The sequence below is a fragment of the Phyllostomus discolor genome, chromosome 1 (assembly GCF_004126475.2).
Source record: "Phyllostomus discolor isolate MPI-MPIP mPhyDis1 chromosome 1, mPhyDis1.pri.v3, whole genome shotgun sequence".
Classification (NCBI taxonomy): Eukaryota; Metazoa; Chordata; class Mammalia; order Chiroptera; family Phyllostomidae; genus Phyllostomus; species Phyllostomus discolor.
The window spans coordinates 9,113,390-9,136,147 of NC_040903.2; the positions used below are offsets into that span (position 1 = coordinate 9,113,390).

General features: G+C 35.2%; 1 protein-coding gene across 19 annotated transcripts in view; it reads right to left on the minus strand.

The window, feature by feature from the left end:
• LCORL (ligand dependent nuclear receptor corepressor like) overlaps positions 1 to 22,758 on the minus strand; it is a 127,571-nt gene that overhangs the window by 62,033 nt on the left and 42,780 nt on the right. For 13 of the 19 annotated variants that reach the window (XM_028505729.2, XM_028505730.2, XM_028505725.2 and 10 more), the window contains 2 exons: positions 17,009 to 17,088; positions 15,985 to 16,114 (listed from right to left, as the gene is read on the minus strand). In XM_028505729.2, coding sequence (XP_028361530.1) covers positions 15,985 to 16,114; positions 17,009 to 17,088 — 210 coding nt within the window. Of the gene's footprint in view, positions 1 to 863; positions 942 to 15,984; positions 16,115 to 17,008; positions 17,089 to 22,758 lie in introns of all 19 variants that reach the window. The other 6 variants (XM_036019101.1, XM_036019103.1, XM_036019095.1 and 3 more) reach the window with 2 other exon arrangements.

The following is a 22,758-nucleotide window of genomic DNA, read 5'->3' on the forward strand; positions in this document are numbered from 1 at the left end:
CTGGTTAGGAACCCCTGAGCTAGGAAGTAAAACTGAAGAAAAATAAAACCTTGATAAAACAATACCATGGAAATTATAGCAGGAAAATAGCATGCTATTTTTAAATTGCTGTGATAAAATACTACATTCACTACTTCATTTCCTAAAACTCTGAACAACAGAGGAGGTCAGATGGAGAACAGCATGGTAAGCAAGGTAAAGCAGAAAAGATACAGAGGTTTCTGAATATTTTTAGAAAAATAAAGTAAATCACAACTGTATTTAGACTAACCTAAAAAAATTTATCCCCATTAGGAATTACCAACATAAGACTGCCAATACAATAATCATTCTAGGTACCGGACATTCCACTCCCATACCGCTTCATCCAGCTTCCACTTCCTATACAATCTACTTTCATATTCTGCCATGTAAGCCAGGGTCAGATCAGATAAATGACAATGGCACAAGCCTTTCAGTTGGCCTAACTACTACCCCAGAGATACAAAACAATCCATTATGATACTGAAGAGGAGGGTAGACTGTTTTTCCCTTGCAGGGATACAGTCAGGCAACTTACCCTAGATACATTATTTCTTGATCACATTTTTCTACACAATAGCCTGTGTTGTAGTAAAAATTTGACTAGAAATTATTTGGAATGCTGACACATTTCCCATGACAGGCCTTATTCTACCTCCTCAGCAGCTATGACACTTGCTATTAAGTAGTATCAATCTCTGATCCAACAAAATGTTTAGATAACGCCTTATTTCATTCACAGCCACCTGCAACAGAGCTTAGAGGTTATTGGTCCAGGAGATACTGTAAGTGAATCCTGCCTGGCTGAGGCACAAGTGTTTGCAGAACATACCCACTGGGACCCACTGGGACCAATGTGGCACTCAGAGAGACACTGACATCTCCAGATAATTGTTAAGATCTGCTAAAGAGGAGCATTCCTGGGAATAAACAGAAAACAAAGTAAAAGTGTTAAAAAGGAGACTCCCTACCAATGAAAATCTAATACTTTAGCAATAGAGTAAAACCCAAATAAGGTTAAAAACTCTATTCACAGTAAGTTGAGTTTGATAAAACTACTATGGACTACTATATGATTTAAATATACTGTTCTCTGAACATGATAAGATCATTTAGCATACCTAACTGCTACAGTGATAGGCAGAAAGGTAAACTGAGGAATGAGGTTTAATAATCAACTAGCAAGACCAATATTGCTCTTTTTTGGCTATTGAATATAAGCCATAAAAAGACCCTCTCAAATGTTGCTTTCCAAAAGCTTCCCCCTGGAAGTTTTATGAGCTAGTTGTGTCAAAGGCAGGGAAAAATGAAGACTCAGATATTGGTGATGTTGCTTTCACTTTGGTTTACTATGTCACTTCATACTTAACATACACTGCAGAAGATAAATACAAAATCAATAATCAAATTAGTGGACATGGGCTTCTTGAAGCTTCTTTTTTATTCCATAGGTGGTCGCAACTGCCCATGTAGAGTGAGGGATCAGTCAGGTGAGAGAAACAGAGAACACACAACCACAGGATCTCTGTCTTTATAATGTTTTACAGCTTTTGGGGGGAGGTGAGGGGATGAAACCATGATATCATAAGAATTCATATCATTATTATAAATGGAAACTCTCACTGCACACCAGTTATATTTCCAGTTTTCACTTCTTATACCCTACTTGAGGTTTTAGTAAAAGTCATGGCCTACCACCACTTAATGTAACTACTTATCTTTATGGTCTTCTTTAAAAAAGAACACGGACATAATATTTTTTAGTGTTAAATCACTTTGCCCCTCCTTACACTTCATACTCCCTGTATTTTTTTGCCTCCTTAAAGCCACAACCAGATCACTGCATTAGTCCAACTCCCTTGTGACTACAAATTTTCCTACTAGATCTTTTAGAAATTAAATATTGTTTGTAAGTCAGTTCACTGATTCTGGACTTGCACATTCATCTTATCAATGAACAAAACAGAATGTACAATACCTTAAAACATCTCAAAGCATAAGCATATACTTGGAGGGAGGTTCATCATTTACAGAATCTTTTTCTTTTTAAAGATTTTATTTATTTATTTTTAGGGAGGGAAGGGAGGGAGATAGAGATAGAGAGAGAGATAGAGAGAAGCATCAATGTGCGGTTGCTGGGGGTTATGGCCTGCAACCCAGGAATGTACCCTGGCTGGGAATCGAACCTGGGACACTTTGGTTCCCAGCCCGCGCTCAATTCACTGAGCTATGCCAGCCAGGTACAGAATCTTTTAAAGCCTATTTTTTTTTCAGACTTAATTCAGATGAAACTACATAGTAGAATATGTGTATGTTTATCTCAGCTATATAAACTACAATATATCACAACACTCAGAGCACAACTAAAGAATGAGGCTATTATAAATGTGGTACATATGTTTTAATGTTTTAATATATTATGTTAATCCTCACAGTGATAATAATAGCACTAACTAACTTGATCAATATCATAGCTATTTAATTGGAAACAAATGCAAGCAACACATCTAGTTTTGACTCTATAGCCCATATTTTTTTTTCCATCAGAAGCTACTACTGAACACACAATATACTATCTTAAAACACTAAAATCTAGGACTTCTGGCCAAGATGGAGGCACAGATAGACACATCATGCCTCTTTGCACAACCAAAAGGAGGACAACAAATTTAAAAACAAAAAACCACCAGAACTGTATGGGAGTCCAACAACCAAGGAGTTAAAGAAGACACCTTTATCCAGATGGGTAGGATGGGTGGAGACAGACAGCTGGGCAGGCAGACTGGGGCAGGCAAGGCAGTGGCTGGCAGACTGGGTCGCACATTTGTGTGCAGATAAACCAGGAGGAACAACTGAGGAGCGAGACATACCTCGCAACCCAGGGTTCCAGCTCCAGGATACAAAGCCTCAAACCTCTGATTGAAAACACCTGTGGGGGGTTGAAGCAGCAGTGGGAGAATCTCCCAGCCTCACAGGAGAGTTCGTTGGAGAGACCCACAGGGTCCTAGAAAACACACAAACCCACTCATATGGGAATCAGCACCACAGGGCCCAATTTGCTTGTGGGAAGCACGGGAAGTGACTGAGCGCTGGCAGACAGCAGAGCAAGTGGCACTGTTCCCTCTCAGACCCCTCCCCCACATACAGCATCACAATGCAGTGATGTGAGTTGCCCCACCCTGGTGAACACCTAAGGCTTCACCTCTTACTAGTACCTGGCCCATCAAGACAAAAAAATGGCCCAAATGAAAGAACAGATTAAGGTTCCAAAAAATACAATTAAACAACAAAGAGATAGCCAACCAATCAGATGCATAGTTCAAAACACTGGTAATCAGGATGCTCACAGAATTGGTTGAATATGGTCACAAATAAGAGGAAAAAATGAAGGCTATGCTAAGTGGAATAAAAGAAAATGTACAAGGAACCAACAGTGATGGAAAGAAAACTGGGTTTCAAATCAATGGAATGGACCAGAAGGAAGAAAGGAACAACCAAACAGAAAGGAATGAAGAAACAAGAATTCAAAAAAATGAGGAGAGGCTTAGGAACCTCCAGGACATCTTTAAACGTTCCAACATCCGAATTATAGGGGTACCAGAAAGAGAAGAGGAGAGCAGCAAGTGGAAAACTTATTTTTTTAAAAGATTTTATTTATTTATTTTTGGAGAGGTAAGGGAGGGAGACGGAGAGAGAGATATCAATGTGCGGTTGCTGGGGGTTATGGCCTGCAACCCAGGAATGTACCCTGGCTGGGAATCAAACCTGTGGCACTTTGGTTCGCAGCCCGCGCTCAATCCACTGAGCTATGCCAGCCAGGGCTGGAAAACTTATTTGAAAAAATAATGAAGGAGAACTTCCCCAATCTGGCAAGGGAAGTCCAGGAAGCTCAGAGAGTCCCAAAGAAGTTGGACCCAAGGAGGAACACACCAAGGCACATCATAATTACATTACCCAAGGTAAAAATGAAGTAGAGAATCCTAGAAGCAGCAAGAGATAAGGTGACAGTCACCTACAAAGGAGTTCCCATCAGACTGTCAGCTGATTTCTCAAAAGAGACCTTACAGGCAAGAAGGGGCTGGAAAGAAGTATTCCAAGTCATGAAAGGCAAGGACTTACATCCAACATTATCCAGTAAAACTATCATCTAGAATGAAAAGGCAGATAAAGTGCTTCCCAGGTAAGGTCAAGTTAAAGGAGTTCATCACCACCAAGTCCTTATTATAGGAAATGTTAAAGGGACTTATCCAAGAAATAGAAGATAAAAAATATGAACAGAAAAATGACAACAAACTTACAGTTATTGACAAGCGAACCTAAACAAAACCAAAAACAAACTAAGCAAACAACTAGAACAGGAACAGAATCACAGAAATGGAGGTCACATGGAGGGTATATCAGTGGGGGAGTGGGAGGGAGAGAGAGGGGGAAAAGGTACAGAGAATAAGTAGCATAAATGATAGGTAGAAAATAGACAGGGGTAGGTTAAAATGGTATAGGAAATGTAGAAGCCAAAGAACTTACATGTATGACCCATGGACATGAACTAAAGGGGGGAATTCAGGTCGGAGGGGGTGTGCAGGGTGGAAGGGAATAAAGGGGGGAAAATGGGACAACTGTAATAGCATAATCAATAAAGTATATTAAAAAAACACTAAAATCTAGATTACTATCTTCTGTTTCAATAAAATAAACATCTGCAATTATTACGCCTCTTCTGTACATGAGAAAACAAAGTTACAAAAAGGGTAAGCAATTTTTCAGAATCACATTAGTATATGTTGGAGCAAGATGTGAATCCATATTTGTTCAATGGTAAAGGGTATGCTTTTCCCCTTCTACCAAGGATATGACATTTAGAAGATCTCACTCAAAACACTTTAGGGGGAAAAGACACATAAAAATATAAATTCATACAGAGAAAGACAGGAGATAGTTGCTACTTAGTATTAGCAAATCAATGAATTCTAATCAATAGATAAACTTTGTAAAACAATCTGTGCAGGCTGTAGGTATAATGTATAATTAGCCAACAGCAAATAGTTTATTGTAGTTGATAGTTCATAATTATATATAAGCTAAAAATAGCGATAATAATTTATAAAACTAATTTATCACATTTCACACCCTCTGCTAGAATCCTGGACTCAGTAAGAGACATTCAAAATTAATCAGCTACTGGGGTTTCAAATTGCCATAAAGAATGGGCAATTCTTTAAAACAGAATATTAACTGTATCATATTAAATAAGAGAAAAAAGCTCATTTGTTAAAGTATGTTTAATAAAGTGCTATTTCTATACAAAATTGCATTTTAAAAAAGGATCTTGGTATGAAAACAAGAAACAAAAAACACGAAATTCAAAATTATGATAAAATAGAACATTAACCTTTTATAAAAGAGTTAAGATGATAGGTTGATTCAATGACTGGTTTATAACTCCCTTTTTTGTTGTTGTTTTGCTTTTTTTCTTTAAGATTTTATTTATTTATTTTTAGGGAGGGAAGGGAAGGAGAGAGAGAGAGACAGACAGACAGACAGACACACATCAATGTGCAGTTGCTGGGGGTTATGGCCTGCAACCCAGGAATGTACCCTGGCTGGGACTCGAACCTGGGACACTTTGGTTCCCAGCCCGCGCTCAATCCACTGAGCTACACCAGCCAGGGCCGCTTTTTTTCTTTTTACGCTAGAGTTTGTCATTCAGATTGTCATTCATTAAACTATAATAAGTGAAAAAAATTATCTGGAAAAAATAGCTGATCAGAAATACCTCCCACTTCCTATGAAAAATATATATTTTTAAATCCTCACCAGATTATATGCTCATTGATTTCAGAGAGAGGGGAAGGGAGGGAGAGAAACATCAATCAGTTGCCTCTTGCATGCACCCCGGCTGGGGACTGAACCTGCAAGCCAAGCATGTGCCCTGACCAGGAATTAAACCCTTGACCTTTTGGTTTACTGGATGACACTCCAACCCACTAAGCCGCACCAGCCAGGGCTTTTTTTTTTTTTTTTTAAAGATGTTAATAGATAGGGTAAGAGTTGTAAGTGCAGCATTTTCATATTTAAAAAAAATTTTAAATTGATTGGGGTGACACTGGTTAATAGGATCACAGATGTTTGAAGTGTATACTTCTGTAATACAAGATCTGTGTACTGCACTGTATGCCCACCACTCAAAGTCAAACCACCTTCTGCCACCATGTATTAGTCCCCCTCAACCACTCCCCCTACTCCCTTCCTTCTAGTAACCACCACAATGCTGTCTGTGTCCACGAGTTTCAGTTTTATATCCCACGTATGAGTGAAATCATATGGTTCTTAGCTTTTTCTGACTTATTTCACAGCATATTTTAGCTTAGGACACATGAAATACTTCAGTCCATGACTAATTTTCTTGACCATTAAAAGTTTTCTTTTTTTTCCTTAAAAGGCCTTAATCCTGAGATTCTAATATCACCCAATTTAGTATGCTGGGTTGTCTTAAATTTGCAGGTGGACTACAATCAATTTTAAAGTTTTAAAGTTTTATCACTGAATACTGAGAGAAAACATTTTGAAGGATTTTAGAGTTGTACATGTATTATTTACAAGGGCAATGAAAAGTTTGTATATTTATGCTTTAAAAGTACATCTTTTAAGAAAAGTAGACAAAAGAATCATCCTAGTAGTTTTTATTCTAGTCATCTAACAACCTGCTATTTTGGGGTACACAGTGACAGACATAATCACTGTTTTTAAAGTATAAAAACTAATAAATGTTGTGGTTTAGTTTAAAAAGTTTAAAATACCATGAATTCAAGAACCTGATGTAAATTTTTTTTTAAAAAAGGAAAAAAATATCAGAGAAAGGCAGATTTCTATGACATGTAGATTTTCCAAAATGGATAAAAGACTTAAAATATAAGTCGTGACAATATAAAAGTCCTAGAAGAGAACAAAGGGAGGAAAATCGCAGATATTCCATGCAGAAACACTTCTGCCAATATGTCCCCTAGAGCAAAGGACATAAAGGAAAGAACAAACAAATGGGACCTTATCAAAATAAAAAGCTTCTGAATGGCTAAAGAAAACATCAGCAACATGAATAGGGAACGAAGTGTGTGGGAAAACATATTTGCAAATGATACCTCAGTGAAGGGTTGATCTCTAAAATATATAAAGAACTCACAGGACTCCACTCCAGGAAGACAAACAACCCAATTAAAAAATGGGCTGAAGACTTGAACAGACACTTCTCCAAGGAGGACACAGAGAGGGCCCAGAGACATATGAAAGGATGCTCAGCATCATGAGCCATCAGAGAGATGCAAATTAAAACCACAATGAGATACCACTTTACACCGGTCAGAATGGTGATCACAAACAAATCAACAAACAACAAGTGCTGGCAAGGATGTGGAGAAAAGGGAACCCTAGTGCACTGTTGGTGGGAATGCAGGCTGATGCAGCCACTGTGGAAAACAGCATGGAATTTCCTCAAAAAACTAAATGGAACTGCCTTTTGATCCAGCAATTCCACTGCTGGGATTACATCCTAAGAACCCCAAAACACCAATTCAAAAGAACCTATGCATCCCAAAGTTCATAGCAGCACAATTTACAATAGCCAGGTGCTGGAAGCAACCTAAGCACCCATCAGTAAATGAGTGGATCAAAAAACTACGGTACATTTACACAATGGAATTCGATGCAGCAGAAAGAAAGAAGGAGCTCCTACCCTTTGTGAGAGCATGGACGGTACCTGAGAGCATTATGCTGAGTGAAATAAGCCAGGCAGTGAGGGACAAATACCACATGATCTCACCCTTAACTGGAACCTAATCAACAAAACAAACAAGCAAGCAAAATATAACCAGACACATTGAAATAAAGAACTGACAGTAAGCAGATGGGAGGTGGGAGGGCATAATAGGGAAAGTGAAGGAGAAGGGGGAAGGGTCATCAAGGAACGTGTGTAAAGGACACATGGACAAAGCCAAAGGGGAGCAGGATCAAGGGTGGGAGGGGGGAATGGTGGGGTGGGTGGGAGTGAGGGGCGGAAAATGGAGACAACTGTACTTGACCAACAATAAAAAAAAGAGAGAGAGAAAATAAAAAAATTTTTTAAAAACCCCAACCAAACCATTATTTGTGGTAGGGGAACTAACTGAATGTGTAAACGTCAGTTCTCATAAAAAACAAAAAGAAAACCATTCTAGAAACATTATCTCAAGACAGCAAAATTTTAACACACGTGAATATATTGCAACTGAGAAGGTGAATACTAATCTGGAAACTGCTTCCACACCATCTTTAAAGTAGCCTATTCTGTAACTGCTTGGCCTCCTGGCAAAACTCTTGGCCCATATTGCTCTTTGATGTCCTAAAACTTGTTAGACAGCTGAGACATGTTATTCCACCACACACATATGAGTATGTAGTGTTCATGAACATGCATTTTTTAAAGATTCCATTTTTCATCACTTTATACCTAAAATGGGTAATTTAATTTTTCATAAATTGAGTGGCAAATATCAACCACATGTTGAAGACTGTCTTCTGTTTTTTGTTTTATGTCTTTGATCAAGATTCTAGCCCTGGCTGGCGTAGCTCAGTGGATTGAGCGCGGGCTGGGAACTAAAGTGTCCCAGGTTCGAGTCCCAGCCAGGGTACATTCCTGGGTTGCAGGCCATGACCCCCAGCAACCGCACATTGATGTTTCTCTCTCTCTCTCTCTCTCCCCCGCCCCTTCCCTCCCTAAAAATGGATGAATAAAATCTTAAAAAAAAAAAAAAAGATTCTATTCAAAAAACAAATTAATTATGTATAAGAATATGTAAATATAAAAATGAAGATATTCTTTGCCTCGCAGGAGTTCGAAATCTGCTAACATCAATACTATAAAAGAGTACTATTTAAAACTGATAAAGGTAAAAATCACTTTGCCCATTTTATACTATATGTATCAGTTAAGGTCTATAACCTCACACATTATTATTTATTATAAAACACATTTTTATTTTTTTCACATCATACAAAAATAATTTCTTTCATTTTAAATATTTTCTTGTTTATGCTATTAAGGTTATTCCAATTTTGCAATCTTTTCCCCCCTCCCCTCGGCTCACCCATTCCCACATTTAATTCCCACACCATTGTTCATGTACATGGGTCATACATATATGTTCTTTGTGTAATCCCTTCACCTTCTTTCTTTTAAACACGAGAAGCATCTGAGAGCTGCTTTAAAACACAGGAGGAATGTAGACTGTAAGCTATTATTAAAAGGAAAGTAAATTTATTTATTTCCTATCTCATGGTCCCTATGGGGTATATTCTGACCAAGTAGAAGATTGGACAGATATACCCACATGATATACATTATTTTTCACACTCAGTGTGAAATGGTGTACTTACACATTTCACACTTCTAGATGTAGGATTTACAAAACCGTTTTTACAAAAATATACTCTAAGTCACTCAGGCTTGGGAAAAAGTATCACAACAAATAATGATCAGAGTATAAAAGAACCTAGCATACTTCTGTTAACTTCTAGGAGTTAAAGGAAATGTTGACTGTAGCCCTGGCCAGGTGGCTCAGTTGGCTGCAGCGTCATCCCCTACACCAAAAGGTTATTTGTTCAATCTCCAGTCAGGGCACATACCTAGGTTGTAGGTTCGACCCCTGGTGAGGGCACGTATGGGAAGCAAACGATCGATGTTTCTCCCTCTCTAATAAATCACTAATTATATCCTAGAGTGAGAATTAAAAAAAAATGTTGACTGTAAAGCAGTAAGTATTACAACTTGCTAAAAGGAAGCTAAATTTAATGAAGTAGACAATGAAAATGTTAAAAGAACTGCTAATATCACAGAGTGAAGAGTTTATGATTCACAAATACTTGATACCAAATCTTCAGCAGAAATTTTAGAACACACATATAAAATTTGTTGTTACAAGTGAGTTTGATCATGGTATGAGGAGACTCCTCAGATTAAAAAATTAAGCTGCAAGCAAAGTATTGGGTGACCAGGAGATGAAAAACTGCAAGTTTTCAGGGAACTATTTAAGTTCATTCATTTTTCAGCTTTGTTTTTTTTTTTAATCGCATTGCCTTTTCTACGGTTTCATCAGCTGATAGTTCAGAGCTAGTAATATGGATGAACCTCATGTATTTAATCCTCCTATTCACTATTTCACCACCTACCTCTAGTTTAACATTACTAACCACCAAAGAGTAACAGAAATTAAAATTCCTATCTCTTCTTCCCATCAAATTTTAGGCAGGTAACTCTATAATCCACTAATTAAACATTTTTAAATGCCTTTTTGGACTACTTTACTACATGCTAGGCAATCATTAATTATCTTCTATCATTTCATTATTTGTTCACATTATAGTACATGCTCCTTGGTCAAGTTAGTTAACTATTATTTCTTTGCATGTAAATATAAAAGAGACAATCCCCTACCTGCTTTAAAACTTTATAATTTTAAATTGGCCTTAAAGTAAACAGAATCTATAAAACTGTGGAATCAGAGTAGCAATCACCTATCACATGCCTGATCTATAACTTTTCAAAACTACTATTTTTTTAACTCTTGAAACTTAATTTCCCCTAGGCTTTCTGTAGTTTGCTACCTTAATTTTTAAAAAATATCTTTGCTTAACTGTCATCTGAATAGAGGGAATACCTCTATTCTGGCATTCCCTATGGTCCTCTCCTCATTTGTTTCCACAGGACATATATAGGTTTACAGTTGTTCATATGGAAAATAATACAGTAAATCATAAAATAAATAATAGTATAAGAATAAACTCACAACTGTAAACCTACGTTTGTCTAACCCTGTATTCATATATATTCAGCATATGTGAGAGAGGTTTGTGTGTGCACATGCATTTAACCACAAATATAATTTATTTGCTTATTTGTCTGTTTCCCTTCACTAGAACATAAAAGCCCATGAGGATAGGACTATTTCTTGTCTTTTGTTCCTGGAACAGTTCTTGGTGTGTAGTGGATCTTTGTTGAATGAATGAAGTCCTCTAATCATGGACCAGAAATGTTTTATAAAGCCCAACATGCTAGTGTTGCTTCAGGGAGTCATACTCAGGGAAAGAAAAGGAGAGGACTACAACAGCACCTTTTATGAGTACACAGTTACAGCAATAGAGTAAAGGAAACACTGTAAGTCTGAGGACATAGGGGATTTTGCTGACCAAAGACTCCAAGTTCCAGAAGACACACAGAATTTACGTGCTTATAAAAGGGTAAGATGACTGGGTCAAATAAAAATATAAAAAAGACAAAAGGAAGTAAGAATCTAGGTGATGATAAATGACCTGACAGTTGACCTTTAATTCCTGCTACAGCTGGTGTTGTAGGTAGAAAGGCGATTTTTCTAGAACTGCAAAAATCTTAAATCCAGTTCTAATTTTATATGTGTTCTTAGAATTTCATTCATACCTTCCAAGTACATGGCAAAAAAGAAAATCTTTTCATGAACACCTCTGAATGTGGCTCACTGAATTATTTTATGGCACTAACATACCAAAAAGGCAACCTATGTAAGAGAAATTCAATGTATGACCACAACGATATCACAAAGGCACACATGTGTAAGAACCACTTAGGGCCTAAATGAATCAGGTCAAATTTACACAGTTACTCAAGAATGCCTGCATTTAGAGAAAAATGATCTAAAAGATTAATACTCTTATTTCTAAGAAGTCAAATGCTTTATCGTCAGTCATAAACCAACTGGTTACTGGCAGTACTAATATTTATTACATGCTATAGTATGAAGCTTAAAAAAGAGTTTAATAGGAAAAGGGTCTGTGTTCAGAAAAGGCATGGAAAACTTTATACAAAACCTGGCTACCAATTAATTTAAGGAGGAAGGGTTGGTTAACAGCAGCTTTCAACTAAATACAGCAAATACATTAAGAAAGTTTTTGAAAATAAAAGGCCAGAATTGTAGCTACATGAATGCTAAATGTGTGTGGGGGGAAGGGATAAAGCAGAAAAAGACATTATATTTTGATTAAGGAAGGTTTCCTTTTACTATCTGTTTAGCAGTATAATGCATTCTGTACTTCATGCTTCTTGTTTGCCCAGTTTAGTCAAATCAAGTAGCCTTCTTTAATTTAAAAACAAAAGATGAAACATCTTCCTGAAAAGCAAACCTGTAACTTACGCTGCTTCAATTGATCAGAGAATGTGAAGTAAAAGTCAAAATAATTTAGTTCACATCTCATGGGAATAGTTTTGGAAAAGGCATTTTATATCTATATGCCTGTGTTGATCACATTTCAAAACAAATAAGTGAACTGATATTTAAGCTCTATACAGTAATAAACTGAAGTACAAAGTAGGAGAAGGTAAACTATATTTACATGCTAAATAATTTTTTTCTTCATATAGAACAAGTAAGACCATTGCAGAAAAACTGGAAGCTATCTGGACATTTTATCTTAATATTTATTCATTCATTCATTCATTCATTCAAGAAATAGTTATTGAAATCTAGGGTGCTCCACACATCGAGGATTCTGCAGTTAACAAAACAAAATCCCTGCTATCAAGGTGCTTTTATTCTAGACAATTTTAGGGTTAACCCTTAGAAGAAAATTGAATTTAGAGTTTCTAAAGTAAAGAATATACAAAACTAGTTAATAACATTCACCTCTGTACTAACATTTCTCCTTTCCCCTGATTCTATTTATTCAACCTGAAAGGTTATTTCTGACTAGCTTCCAATTACATACAAGGGATCATCCAAACTGTATTTAGTTTAAATGTTTCCTCCGATCTATCAATAACACTGTGAGGCAGCGATTTTCAACTGGTGTGGCACAAGAAGCACACTAGTGTGCCACAAGAATGTTTAAAACATTCTATACTTGACTATGTAGTCAGGGGCACTGACCTCTTTTCTCTTAGGTTATCAAGTAAAAAAATGACAACAGCCAACACAATAGCCATCTGATGTGAATACATCAAAATTATACCTACTTTTTTTGTCGGATTGGCAAAAATATATTTTTGGTTTGCTTTAGAATTTTAGTCATTAGTTTATGTGTGCCATAAGATGACAAAATTTGAAAAGCACTGCTATAAGGGAACTAATTACTAAAACTGTTCATAGTTCATATACAGGAAAAATGGAAACCTATGAGAAACATAGAACATTTTTCATAGGTCTTCTCTAGTCTGTCTAATTCCATTAAAATGATTCTAGTCCTAGGTTGCTAAATAGCAGAGAATAAAGTTTCTCTACTTAATGCTTAAAAGTAGCTGCTCCTCACACAAAATATCTTTCAGCTTTTAAAATTCCTTCTTGAGGACTCAGGATGTTCTTAACACAGAACTAAAAGACATTTAACTTCTCTGCACTTTATTATCTACTGGTTAAAAAGATAACCGTACCTACCTCTGAACACTGTTTTGGGATATTAAATGAGGTGAGGCACAAAAAGGGTTTAGTGCTCAATCATAACTGATGATATCAATCATCATCATTATCCTGAGTTCTCAATAATAATAGCTTATGATTATCATTATCATCATCACTGAAACCATAGTTAGGAAAGATAATAAAGCTACAATAAGGATAGTAACAGATTTCTTTACACTTTATCGGGATGATCAACTTGCATTATGTTCCTCAAACTAGTGACATTTAAAGTGTTAGTACCACTAATGTTACTAATGCCCAGAATTCCTAAAAATGCCCAAGTTTGGGAAATTTCCAGGAACCAAATAAAAACTTCGTAAGTTGCTTTATCAGCATTTTATTTGCTACTCCAAAGACTCAGAAATATTTCCTTTCTTTTAAAGACATTTTTGCCTTTTGTTTCAAAGTAAAGTTAATAGAACTAAACAACTTAAAAGGTCTATAGTATTTACAAGATATTATTTATAGCCTAATCTTGGTCAAACCATAATGGAAATCTCCAAAATAATTTTATTCAAAGAAAATTAAAAAAACAAAACCAAAAAAACCCAAGTAAACAAACAGAAAAATCCTTATGTTTAATTAAATCTGGAAAGTTATGATGGACTACAAATAAAGAAATAAACAAATGTAAGACCTGACGTAAAGCAAAAATACTAATAAGAATCTTTCACTTAAAAACTGCAATCCTTCAAAAATCTTCAAGAAATCCCCAAATCCAGAGGTCACTAAATACCCATGAACACTCACCCAACCACTGATAGACCTCTTGTAGACCCAGATGCTTGAATCAGCTGAAATACTACCAAGTGTTTACTGATTACTCTTTTTTAAAAAAGATTTTATTCATTTATTTTTAGAGAGAGGGAGAAAGAGATGGAGAGAAACATCGATGTGACAGAGAAACATCAATTGGTTGCCTCTTGTACATGCTCCGACTGGGGAGTGAATTGGGAACCCAGGCATGTGCCCTGACTGGGAATTGAACCAGTGACCTTTCATTTTGCAGGATGATGCCCAACCAACTGAGCCACAACTGAGTCAGGGCACTGATTACTCTTAATAGGGTAATGGAGCACAAGTTAACTCCATACTATTTCATATTAAAGGTTACTATTACTGATTATTCCTGCTGCCATTACAAACTACTCAAAGGAAAAGGAGATTGAGTAATGAGGTCTAAGGTTAGTGAAACCTACTGTGCGCACATATATAAATGTGTACATTTCCTCCAGTTCTCTCAGGGGTATAAGTCTGATAGCATAATTCTGCTCAGAAGTGTAAATATATTGGCAGAAAAAAAATTTCTAAATTAATGTTACACAATTCTTAAAGAAAGCATCTACTTTTAATTTTTAATATGGTTTCAGAAAGAAAATTTTGAGAAAATAATGTTTTTTAAACACAATGCCAATTTCTCAAGTCTAAGTATGTCAGTAACTCCAGAAAAGATTCTTAGTCTCCTGTATTTAAAAAAGTACCATTCTTAATGTTTGTCCTTTAACTAATATCCTAGTGATTCTTCTAATCAGAAAACTCTCAAATTTCAACACATAAAAGAACTTATAACACTTAAGACTAAACAAAAGCCTCCTTTCTTAAATGAGAGGGCTATTTTTAATATTATTGATTACAACCATAAAGTTAACATTTTAACAGAAAATATCTGATGTTTACCTAATTCCAAACAGGAGTAAAACAGGGTCAACGCGCAGGTGAGAACACAGTATGTTTTTCCTCCGTCTCTGGAAGTTCGGAGGTAGGATGATCCCCTTCCCACACCTCCCTCTCCCCACCATGACTTACTCGAAAGGCCCCTGTGGTGAAGAGACACTCTACTACTATAGAAATGGCCAAGAAAAAAAAAAGTTCTATATTTCTATATTTCCCACAGGTACCTAAGATTTACAAACTACTTCTGCCTAATAATGCGTATCAAACAAGGTAACAAATGAAACAAGCATCATTTGGTTTAAACAGTTTAGGTAGAAAGGAATAAAAAAAAAAATAGTGACACTGTAATGTCAAGCAAGCATATTCAAGCTACCAAAAAACACAGAAAGTGCACTGAAACAGCAAGTCAGCAAACATAGTCCACAACCTGGATGATAAATGTTATAGGATAACTTCTTCTAAAGACAGCTTTACAATATAATATATCTACTGCTTATTAAACATGAAAGAACTTTTGAAGTCTTGATAACAGCAACAAAATAAGACCAGAAGCATAAAAAAAAATGTTCTCATCTGTCTATAGCAGATAAGGAAACTGTATGATAAAGTTAGGGAGAAATGTGAGAGGGGAATGGCAAAAAAAGGCTTGCCCAATAGAAAACCAGCTCCACAGTGATGGAGAATCCGTATGTCCCTGAAAGTATGAAGAAAAACCAAGGATAAACAAAGAGCTAATCCAAAATGGAGTAGAGACTGACATATAAAAAAATTGTGAGAAAAATTCAAAGATTTTAGATACCTATTGCAAATTTTAGATGATCAAGTGTACCAATATTACCTTTCTTTCGAAAGAGTGCATTTAGGTAATTTTCTGCTTGGCATTCAATCTTTTCAGTGTTGGACTGGCCCTGAGATGACAGTTCCTCCGTCGGTGTTGACTGTGAAGAATCAAGAGATGGCATACAATCCTAAAATGATTAAGAAAACAACATTAAAAAAATTGCTTTAATTTAAACATGGGATTTCATTAAAAATGGCAAAAAAGTTAATTCTCTAAATGCTCATTTTTTCCTACCTTTATAATATATCAAATTATATAGAGAGCATTAAATTTGAAACACAAGTCAATAAAAATGAAATTTAGCTCTGACAAGAGGGATAAATTAGCCTCATTCCTTAGCAAAACTATAGTCAAAATAGGGGGAAGAGCAGATGAAATATACTGCTGAATTCACTATGTATTGCATGCCAGAATTTTAACAAAGCAGGTATGTTTACCTATTCATCTGACCAAAATAGGTACAGGTTTTTGAGTTCTCATGTACTCTCGGCCCTCTTACAACAGTACATAAAGAATTAGAATCCCACCATACAAAAAGATGCTGCTTGTCTAGTTTATGCTCTGTTTACAGTAGACAATAATATTTAATCACTTGCACAGGAGATAATTACAATATCCAAAAGACTTCTAGGGAAAGCAAAAAAAGCTAAAAAGTAGTAACACATTATCCTCCAATTACTCATTCCTAAGAAACAGGACTACAGGGTGGTCTCAGACCAAACCATGACTCCCCAAGATCAGCTTCGTCTGTATAAGCACAAAACGGATCTGAACTGAATTCATGAGTCAGGGAGCTATAAGAAAGATGTGAAATATGCAAAGAAGACAAGTGTTTTGGGATTTTCACCTATGAGATAAGCTAAAAGTTAGACTTCTACATAAGACTTTATTAATCTTCTCTTTATTAAAATCAAGTATGTAAATTCTACTGTTAAGTCACAAAATTTCAGAAGAAATTGTTAAAAATTGTGTTATAATTGTGCAAATACTTTAGAAATAATTTCATAGTACTAAAACTTACACTGACTGCTTCTCTCTGTAGGTTACAAAATGAACATTTTTCATCCATAGACCAGTCAGTCAGTTCTTCTGGTTCACAGTCTTTAAAAGAGGGAAAAATATTCATTAAATATACTAACTTTATTAAGACAAATAAAATTAGCACTCTTCAGAGCAATGGCTCATATCAAAAAAACTAACTACAAACAGCAGGGGGGAAAGCCTAAATTTAAAATTAAACTGGTGACATCTAGAAAGAAATAAACAGAGAAGGCGGTAACGAGAATATTTTTGCACTATTATGGGTCAAAGTAGCAAGAACAATAAACTGGTTATAAATTAACTTTCTAACAACAGGGTTCATCTAGGTTTCTGAAAGATTCAATTTATCATTGCCTATTAATTTTTTATTTTCACTATGAAATCAGAACAGAGAGAGGTGGGGAAAAGAAATAAAATTTGCATATCATGAAAGACAACATGAGACAGAGAAACCGAGTAAAGCACCAGATATGCCACAGATTTGAGAACATGGAATGCTCTGAGAAAAAAGCAGAAATCCATAGCTAAAAATCAGTTCAGATTTTTTATTACATTCTTTAAAGGCTTTATTTCAAGAGTTAGAGCAAAAAGCAGGTATATTATTCAACACACATTATGGATTTTTCAGAACAATGCTCCTCCTAATCCAGCTATTATTACTATATTAAAGTATTTGTGAAAAACAAACATTTTCTAATAATGAAATTTTCTGAAGATATAATATTGCCATCCCAACTATACTTGGTAAAGACAGTAATTTTCCTTTTTAAAAATCCTCACCTGAGGATATATTGATTGATGTTAGAGAGAGAGAGGAAGGGAGAGAGAGAAATATATGTGAGAAAGAAACATTAATTGGTTGCCTGCTGTATGTGCTCAGACCAGGAACTGAACCCTCACTCTAGGTATGTGCCCTGACTGGGAATGGAACCTGCAAACTTTTGGCTCCAGCCAGCTGAGCCACAAAGCCAGGGTTAGACAGTGATTTTTCAAATTTATTTTCTGCAACAGAACTCCACTCAATTTCTTTCCCCAAATAAATTCACATGTAGAACCTCAAACCATTAAAACCATTATCATCTGAGGCAGCTAAACTGGGACTAACTTGAAAAGCACTGTTGTACTACATAATTTTCTCTCTTACTTTTGAAATGCATAATGAAGCTGAATATATGTTTCTGCTAAATTACACAGAAAATACACTTATCTTTTTTTGAAGTGATAATGAGCAAATTCTAGTTAGAATCAGCCCTTAGGATATACCCTTGCATTGATCAAAAATACAGGCCAGAAGAGAAGATAATATAATTTTTGGAATATAGAGTGTAATGATAGCTTCCTTTGATTTTGGCAGTGGACCATAAATATTCCTGGTATTTATCTAAACTTGCAAAAAGTTTAGGCAGGGAATAGGAACATAAGATGCCACATAGGGTAATGGAAAGATAAATGTCCGAAGTCTGAAAAATCTGAGATTGGAACTTACTAGTCCTCATCAAACCACAAAGTTTTTGTTTTAATTTCTACACCTATAAAATAAGGAACCCATCACTTACTTGTGGATCTAATAAAAAAATGTGAAAATACTTTATACACTACAAAACCCAGTCTATTTTTTAACTCCTATATTATCACACACATATTTAATAAGATTAGATTTCAGAAGATAATTTTCATTTAATATGTGCTTCAAATGTTAAACACACTTTTGTAAACCTGACAAATCAAAAAGCTTATACAATCTATGCAATTAAAAGCCCAGAAGTGTACCTATGTATAAGTTTTTTCAGCCTTTATCTGTCACTAGAACAGAATCACACACTCATTCTTGAATGCAGGACCATGCAGTATCCCTTACTAGGGAGGCAGCGCTCTCTGACCAATGGAATGAGTGTGGAGAAGTGACAGGAGACTACTCCATGCTGAGGCTTTAAAAGGTATGGCAAGCCCCCCAGGTCTCTTGAGCTTCCACCATCCAACATGAGAACTGGCTTCATATAATCACTACCCCTTCAGTCTGACCTGGAGTCACGAGGAGATACGATCCTGTATTTCCTCATCCTGCACCCATGATCCTGCAGTCCATGAATCTGATCACCCATAAGCACGAAACAGATTTTGGAGCTGTTTGTTATACAGCATTACTGTAGCAACAATTTGGCTCATATGCCAAGTATAAGATAATTTTTATAGATCAATGAAATCTAAACTGTGGGGGAGACGAGTATAGAGGGATAAGTAGTAATGGAAAAAATACAATCAAAATAAATGAAAAAAACAAACTTTTATTATGACCTCAAGAGTAGGGAATATGAAAGCAATCTAGAATTGAGTTTTTTTGAAAAACAGATGGTAGGCCTATAAAGGGATATTTTTTAAAAATCATTGTAACTTTTCATGAAGTTTCAATGAAAAGGGTTAAAAATAGTCTATGACTTTACCTACAAATATTTAATAATTACTCTTTCTACAGCAACTTTTGATTTTTGAGACCCAATAAATGATGGTGGGATACATCACATATGTGGGAAAACAGATTTTGAAAATTCAACTGCAGGCCACATTTCTCCCTTTGTCCAGGTTCTTTTCATGTCATTAAAATTAAATAAACACTACTATAAGACATACTCATTTTATCTCTCACATACAATTTGAATATAAATCAGATACCCTCTCAAAAAAAAGTTCTCTCATTTGGAAATTTTAATACATAATGATACAAGCTCAAAAGGGTCAAATTATGTACTTTATGGAACAGCCTTATTAATAAAAGGTAATGCCATAATGTAAATTGATAGAAAATGAGTGACAGACAAAGATCAACTTTTCCACTGTGGATATGTACTCTTATAGTCAAAGTTTCTCTCTAATCATTTTACCTAATCTATCTTGAAAAGATAAGACTTTGAAATTAGAGAGCCTTGGAACTAACCATGGGCTTTCCACATTCAAGATGTTGCCCTGGGCAAGTTACTTTCTCTGAGCTTCAATTTCCCTGTCTGTAAAATGAAAATAATAATTGCAGCTTAAGTCTGTAGTAAACATTAAGTAAAACATATGTAAAACACCTAATAAGCCCAACAGATGTTACTTTTATTTTATTTTAAATAATCACACTTCTTTTGAATGTTTTTATTTTCTTTAGTAGCTTTTAACCATAAGAAATAAATCTGGAGTTCCCAAAGACAAAGCCCAATGAAAAATAAAAAAATAATACTGAACTGGATTTTGCATGAAGGTCATGAAAAAGTGGTTATAACTATTGTATTTTGATTTTGAGGTAAGATACTGACTAGTGGCTACTGTATTTTAAACTAATTTTTCTTTATGAACTTCATATTAACTATATCGAAAAAGTACCCAGGAAAAAAGAAAAACTATTCTTACTGCCATCGTCCAGAGATAATGATTATCACTTGCAACAGGTCCTTCCAGTTTATCTATGCCTTTTTAAAAATAAGGATCAGCTGATTCTTTGAAAAGATCAATAAAATTTATAAACCTCTAGCAGGCTAACCAAGTAAAAGAGAAAAGACTAATGATGGACCATCACTACCAATCCTATGAATAATACAAGAATATTGTGAACAGCATTAGTTGTCTGTAAATTTGATACTTTAGATGAAATGGATGAATTCCTTGAAAGAAACAATCTACCAAATCTCACAAAAGAAAAAAATATACACTCACCAGGCTTATTTCTATTTAAAAAATTAAATCAATAATTAACCTTCACAAACAGAAAGCACCAGTCCAGATGGTTTCTCTATAGTCTGCTCCAGAAAAAGGAAATATTTCCTCACTTGTTCTATAATTCCATCATTACCCAAATGCCAAAACTTGTCTAAACAGATATCTCATCCAAGCAGATATGCGGAGAGCAAAGCAGCATATGAAAAGGCACTTTAATCATATTCCATTAGAGAACTGCAAAATAAGACAAGATACCACTACACACCTAACAGTATGGTTATAGTACAAAAATACTGACGGCATCAAATGCCTGTGAGGATGTAGGGCAAAAAAGAACTGGTGGGAATACAAAATACTAAGGCCACTTTTGAAGATAGTATGGTAGTTTCTTCTGAAGCTAAACACAGCCTTTCCACTCGATCTAGCAATCGTGCTCCTGGGTATTAAGTTGGTCAAAGAGTTTATTTGTTTTTTTCCCATAAGATGGCTCTAGTAGCACTTAGCTGGCTTTAACTTCATTCAAAACAATTTTATTAGATTGTATTGTGACAGTTGTCATATCACTGTGAATTAAAAATAACATATCAAAACTCATGAATTTTTGTGTAGCCATTTTAGTATTAAAGATGGAAGAAAATACACATTTTCAGCATATTATGCTTTATTATTTCAAGAAAGGTAAAAACTCAACTGAAATGTAAAACTGATTTATGTGGTGTGTGTATGGAGAACGTGCTCTGACTGACTGAAAGCATCAAAAATGGTATGCAAAGTTTTGTGCTGGAGATTTCTCGCTGGACGATACTCCACAGTTGGGTAGTTGGAGTTGACAGTGATCAAATTAAGACATTAATTGAGAACAATCAACATTATAGCATGTGGGAGACAGATGACATACTCAAAGTCTCTAAATCATAAAGTTATTGGTGAAAAAGAAAAACGTGTCTTTTATTTTATGGGAAAAAACCATACAGACATTTTGGACAATCCAAAATTTACCTAAATGAGTTCAAAACATGTCTGCACAAAAACTTTCGCACAAATGTTTATAGCTGCTTTATTCATAAGTACCTCGACGTCTTGAAAGTGACCAAGATGTCTTCCAAATAGGTAAATGAATTCAGTAAAATGTGGTGTGGCTACATAAGGCAGTATTATTTAGCAATAAAAATAAATGAATTATGAAGCTATGAAAACACAGAGAGGGAACCTTAAATGCATATTGCTCAGTGGAAGAAGTGAGCACAAAAAGACTAAACACTGTATGATTCCAAGTATATAACATTCTGGAAAAGAAAAAACTACAGGGACAGTAAAAAGATCAGTGGCATGTTTTAAAAACAGGGGAGAGGACTGGAAAAGTCAATACGGGTAATTTTTAGGGCAGTAACTACTGTGTATGAGACTGTGATGGTGAATACATGATATTGTGCATTTGGCAAAACCCACACAAATGTACAACACACACACAATGAAATTAATGTAAGTTATGGGGCCTTTAGTTAATAATGAGGCATCAATATTAGTTCATTGATTGTAAGAAACGTACACACTAATGAAAGAGGTTAATATGGGGGAACCTACGAGAGAGGAAGAGGGAATACATGGGAACTCTGTACTTTCTACTAGATGTTCCTGTAAATGTAAAAATGCTCTTAGAAATACTATTTATTTTAAAAGTTAGAATTATACACATGCTTATTTATCATAAATATTTTCATGCTAAAATATACTTCTAAATAATTTTTTAAAGATAAATATAGTCCATCAAAGAGATGTACTATAACTTATTTAATCAATACTTATTGCTAGATAATTAAGCTTGTTTCTCTAGTCCTGGCATTATAAACGCCATAATGAATATACTCAGAGAAGTCTTTCTGTATACTTGATAGAAGCTAATAATAAAACTTATATAAGAACTACAAAATAGTATTAGATTCTCTGGTTTTAATAGACATAATCATCAATTCACATTAGAAAATTACAGACTTCTGACTTAATACTAGGACACAAGTTCCTAGTAGGAAGAGATCC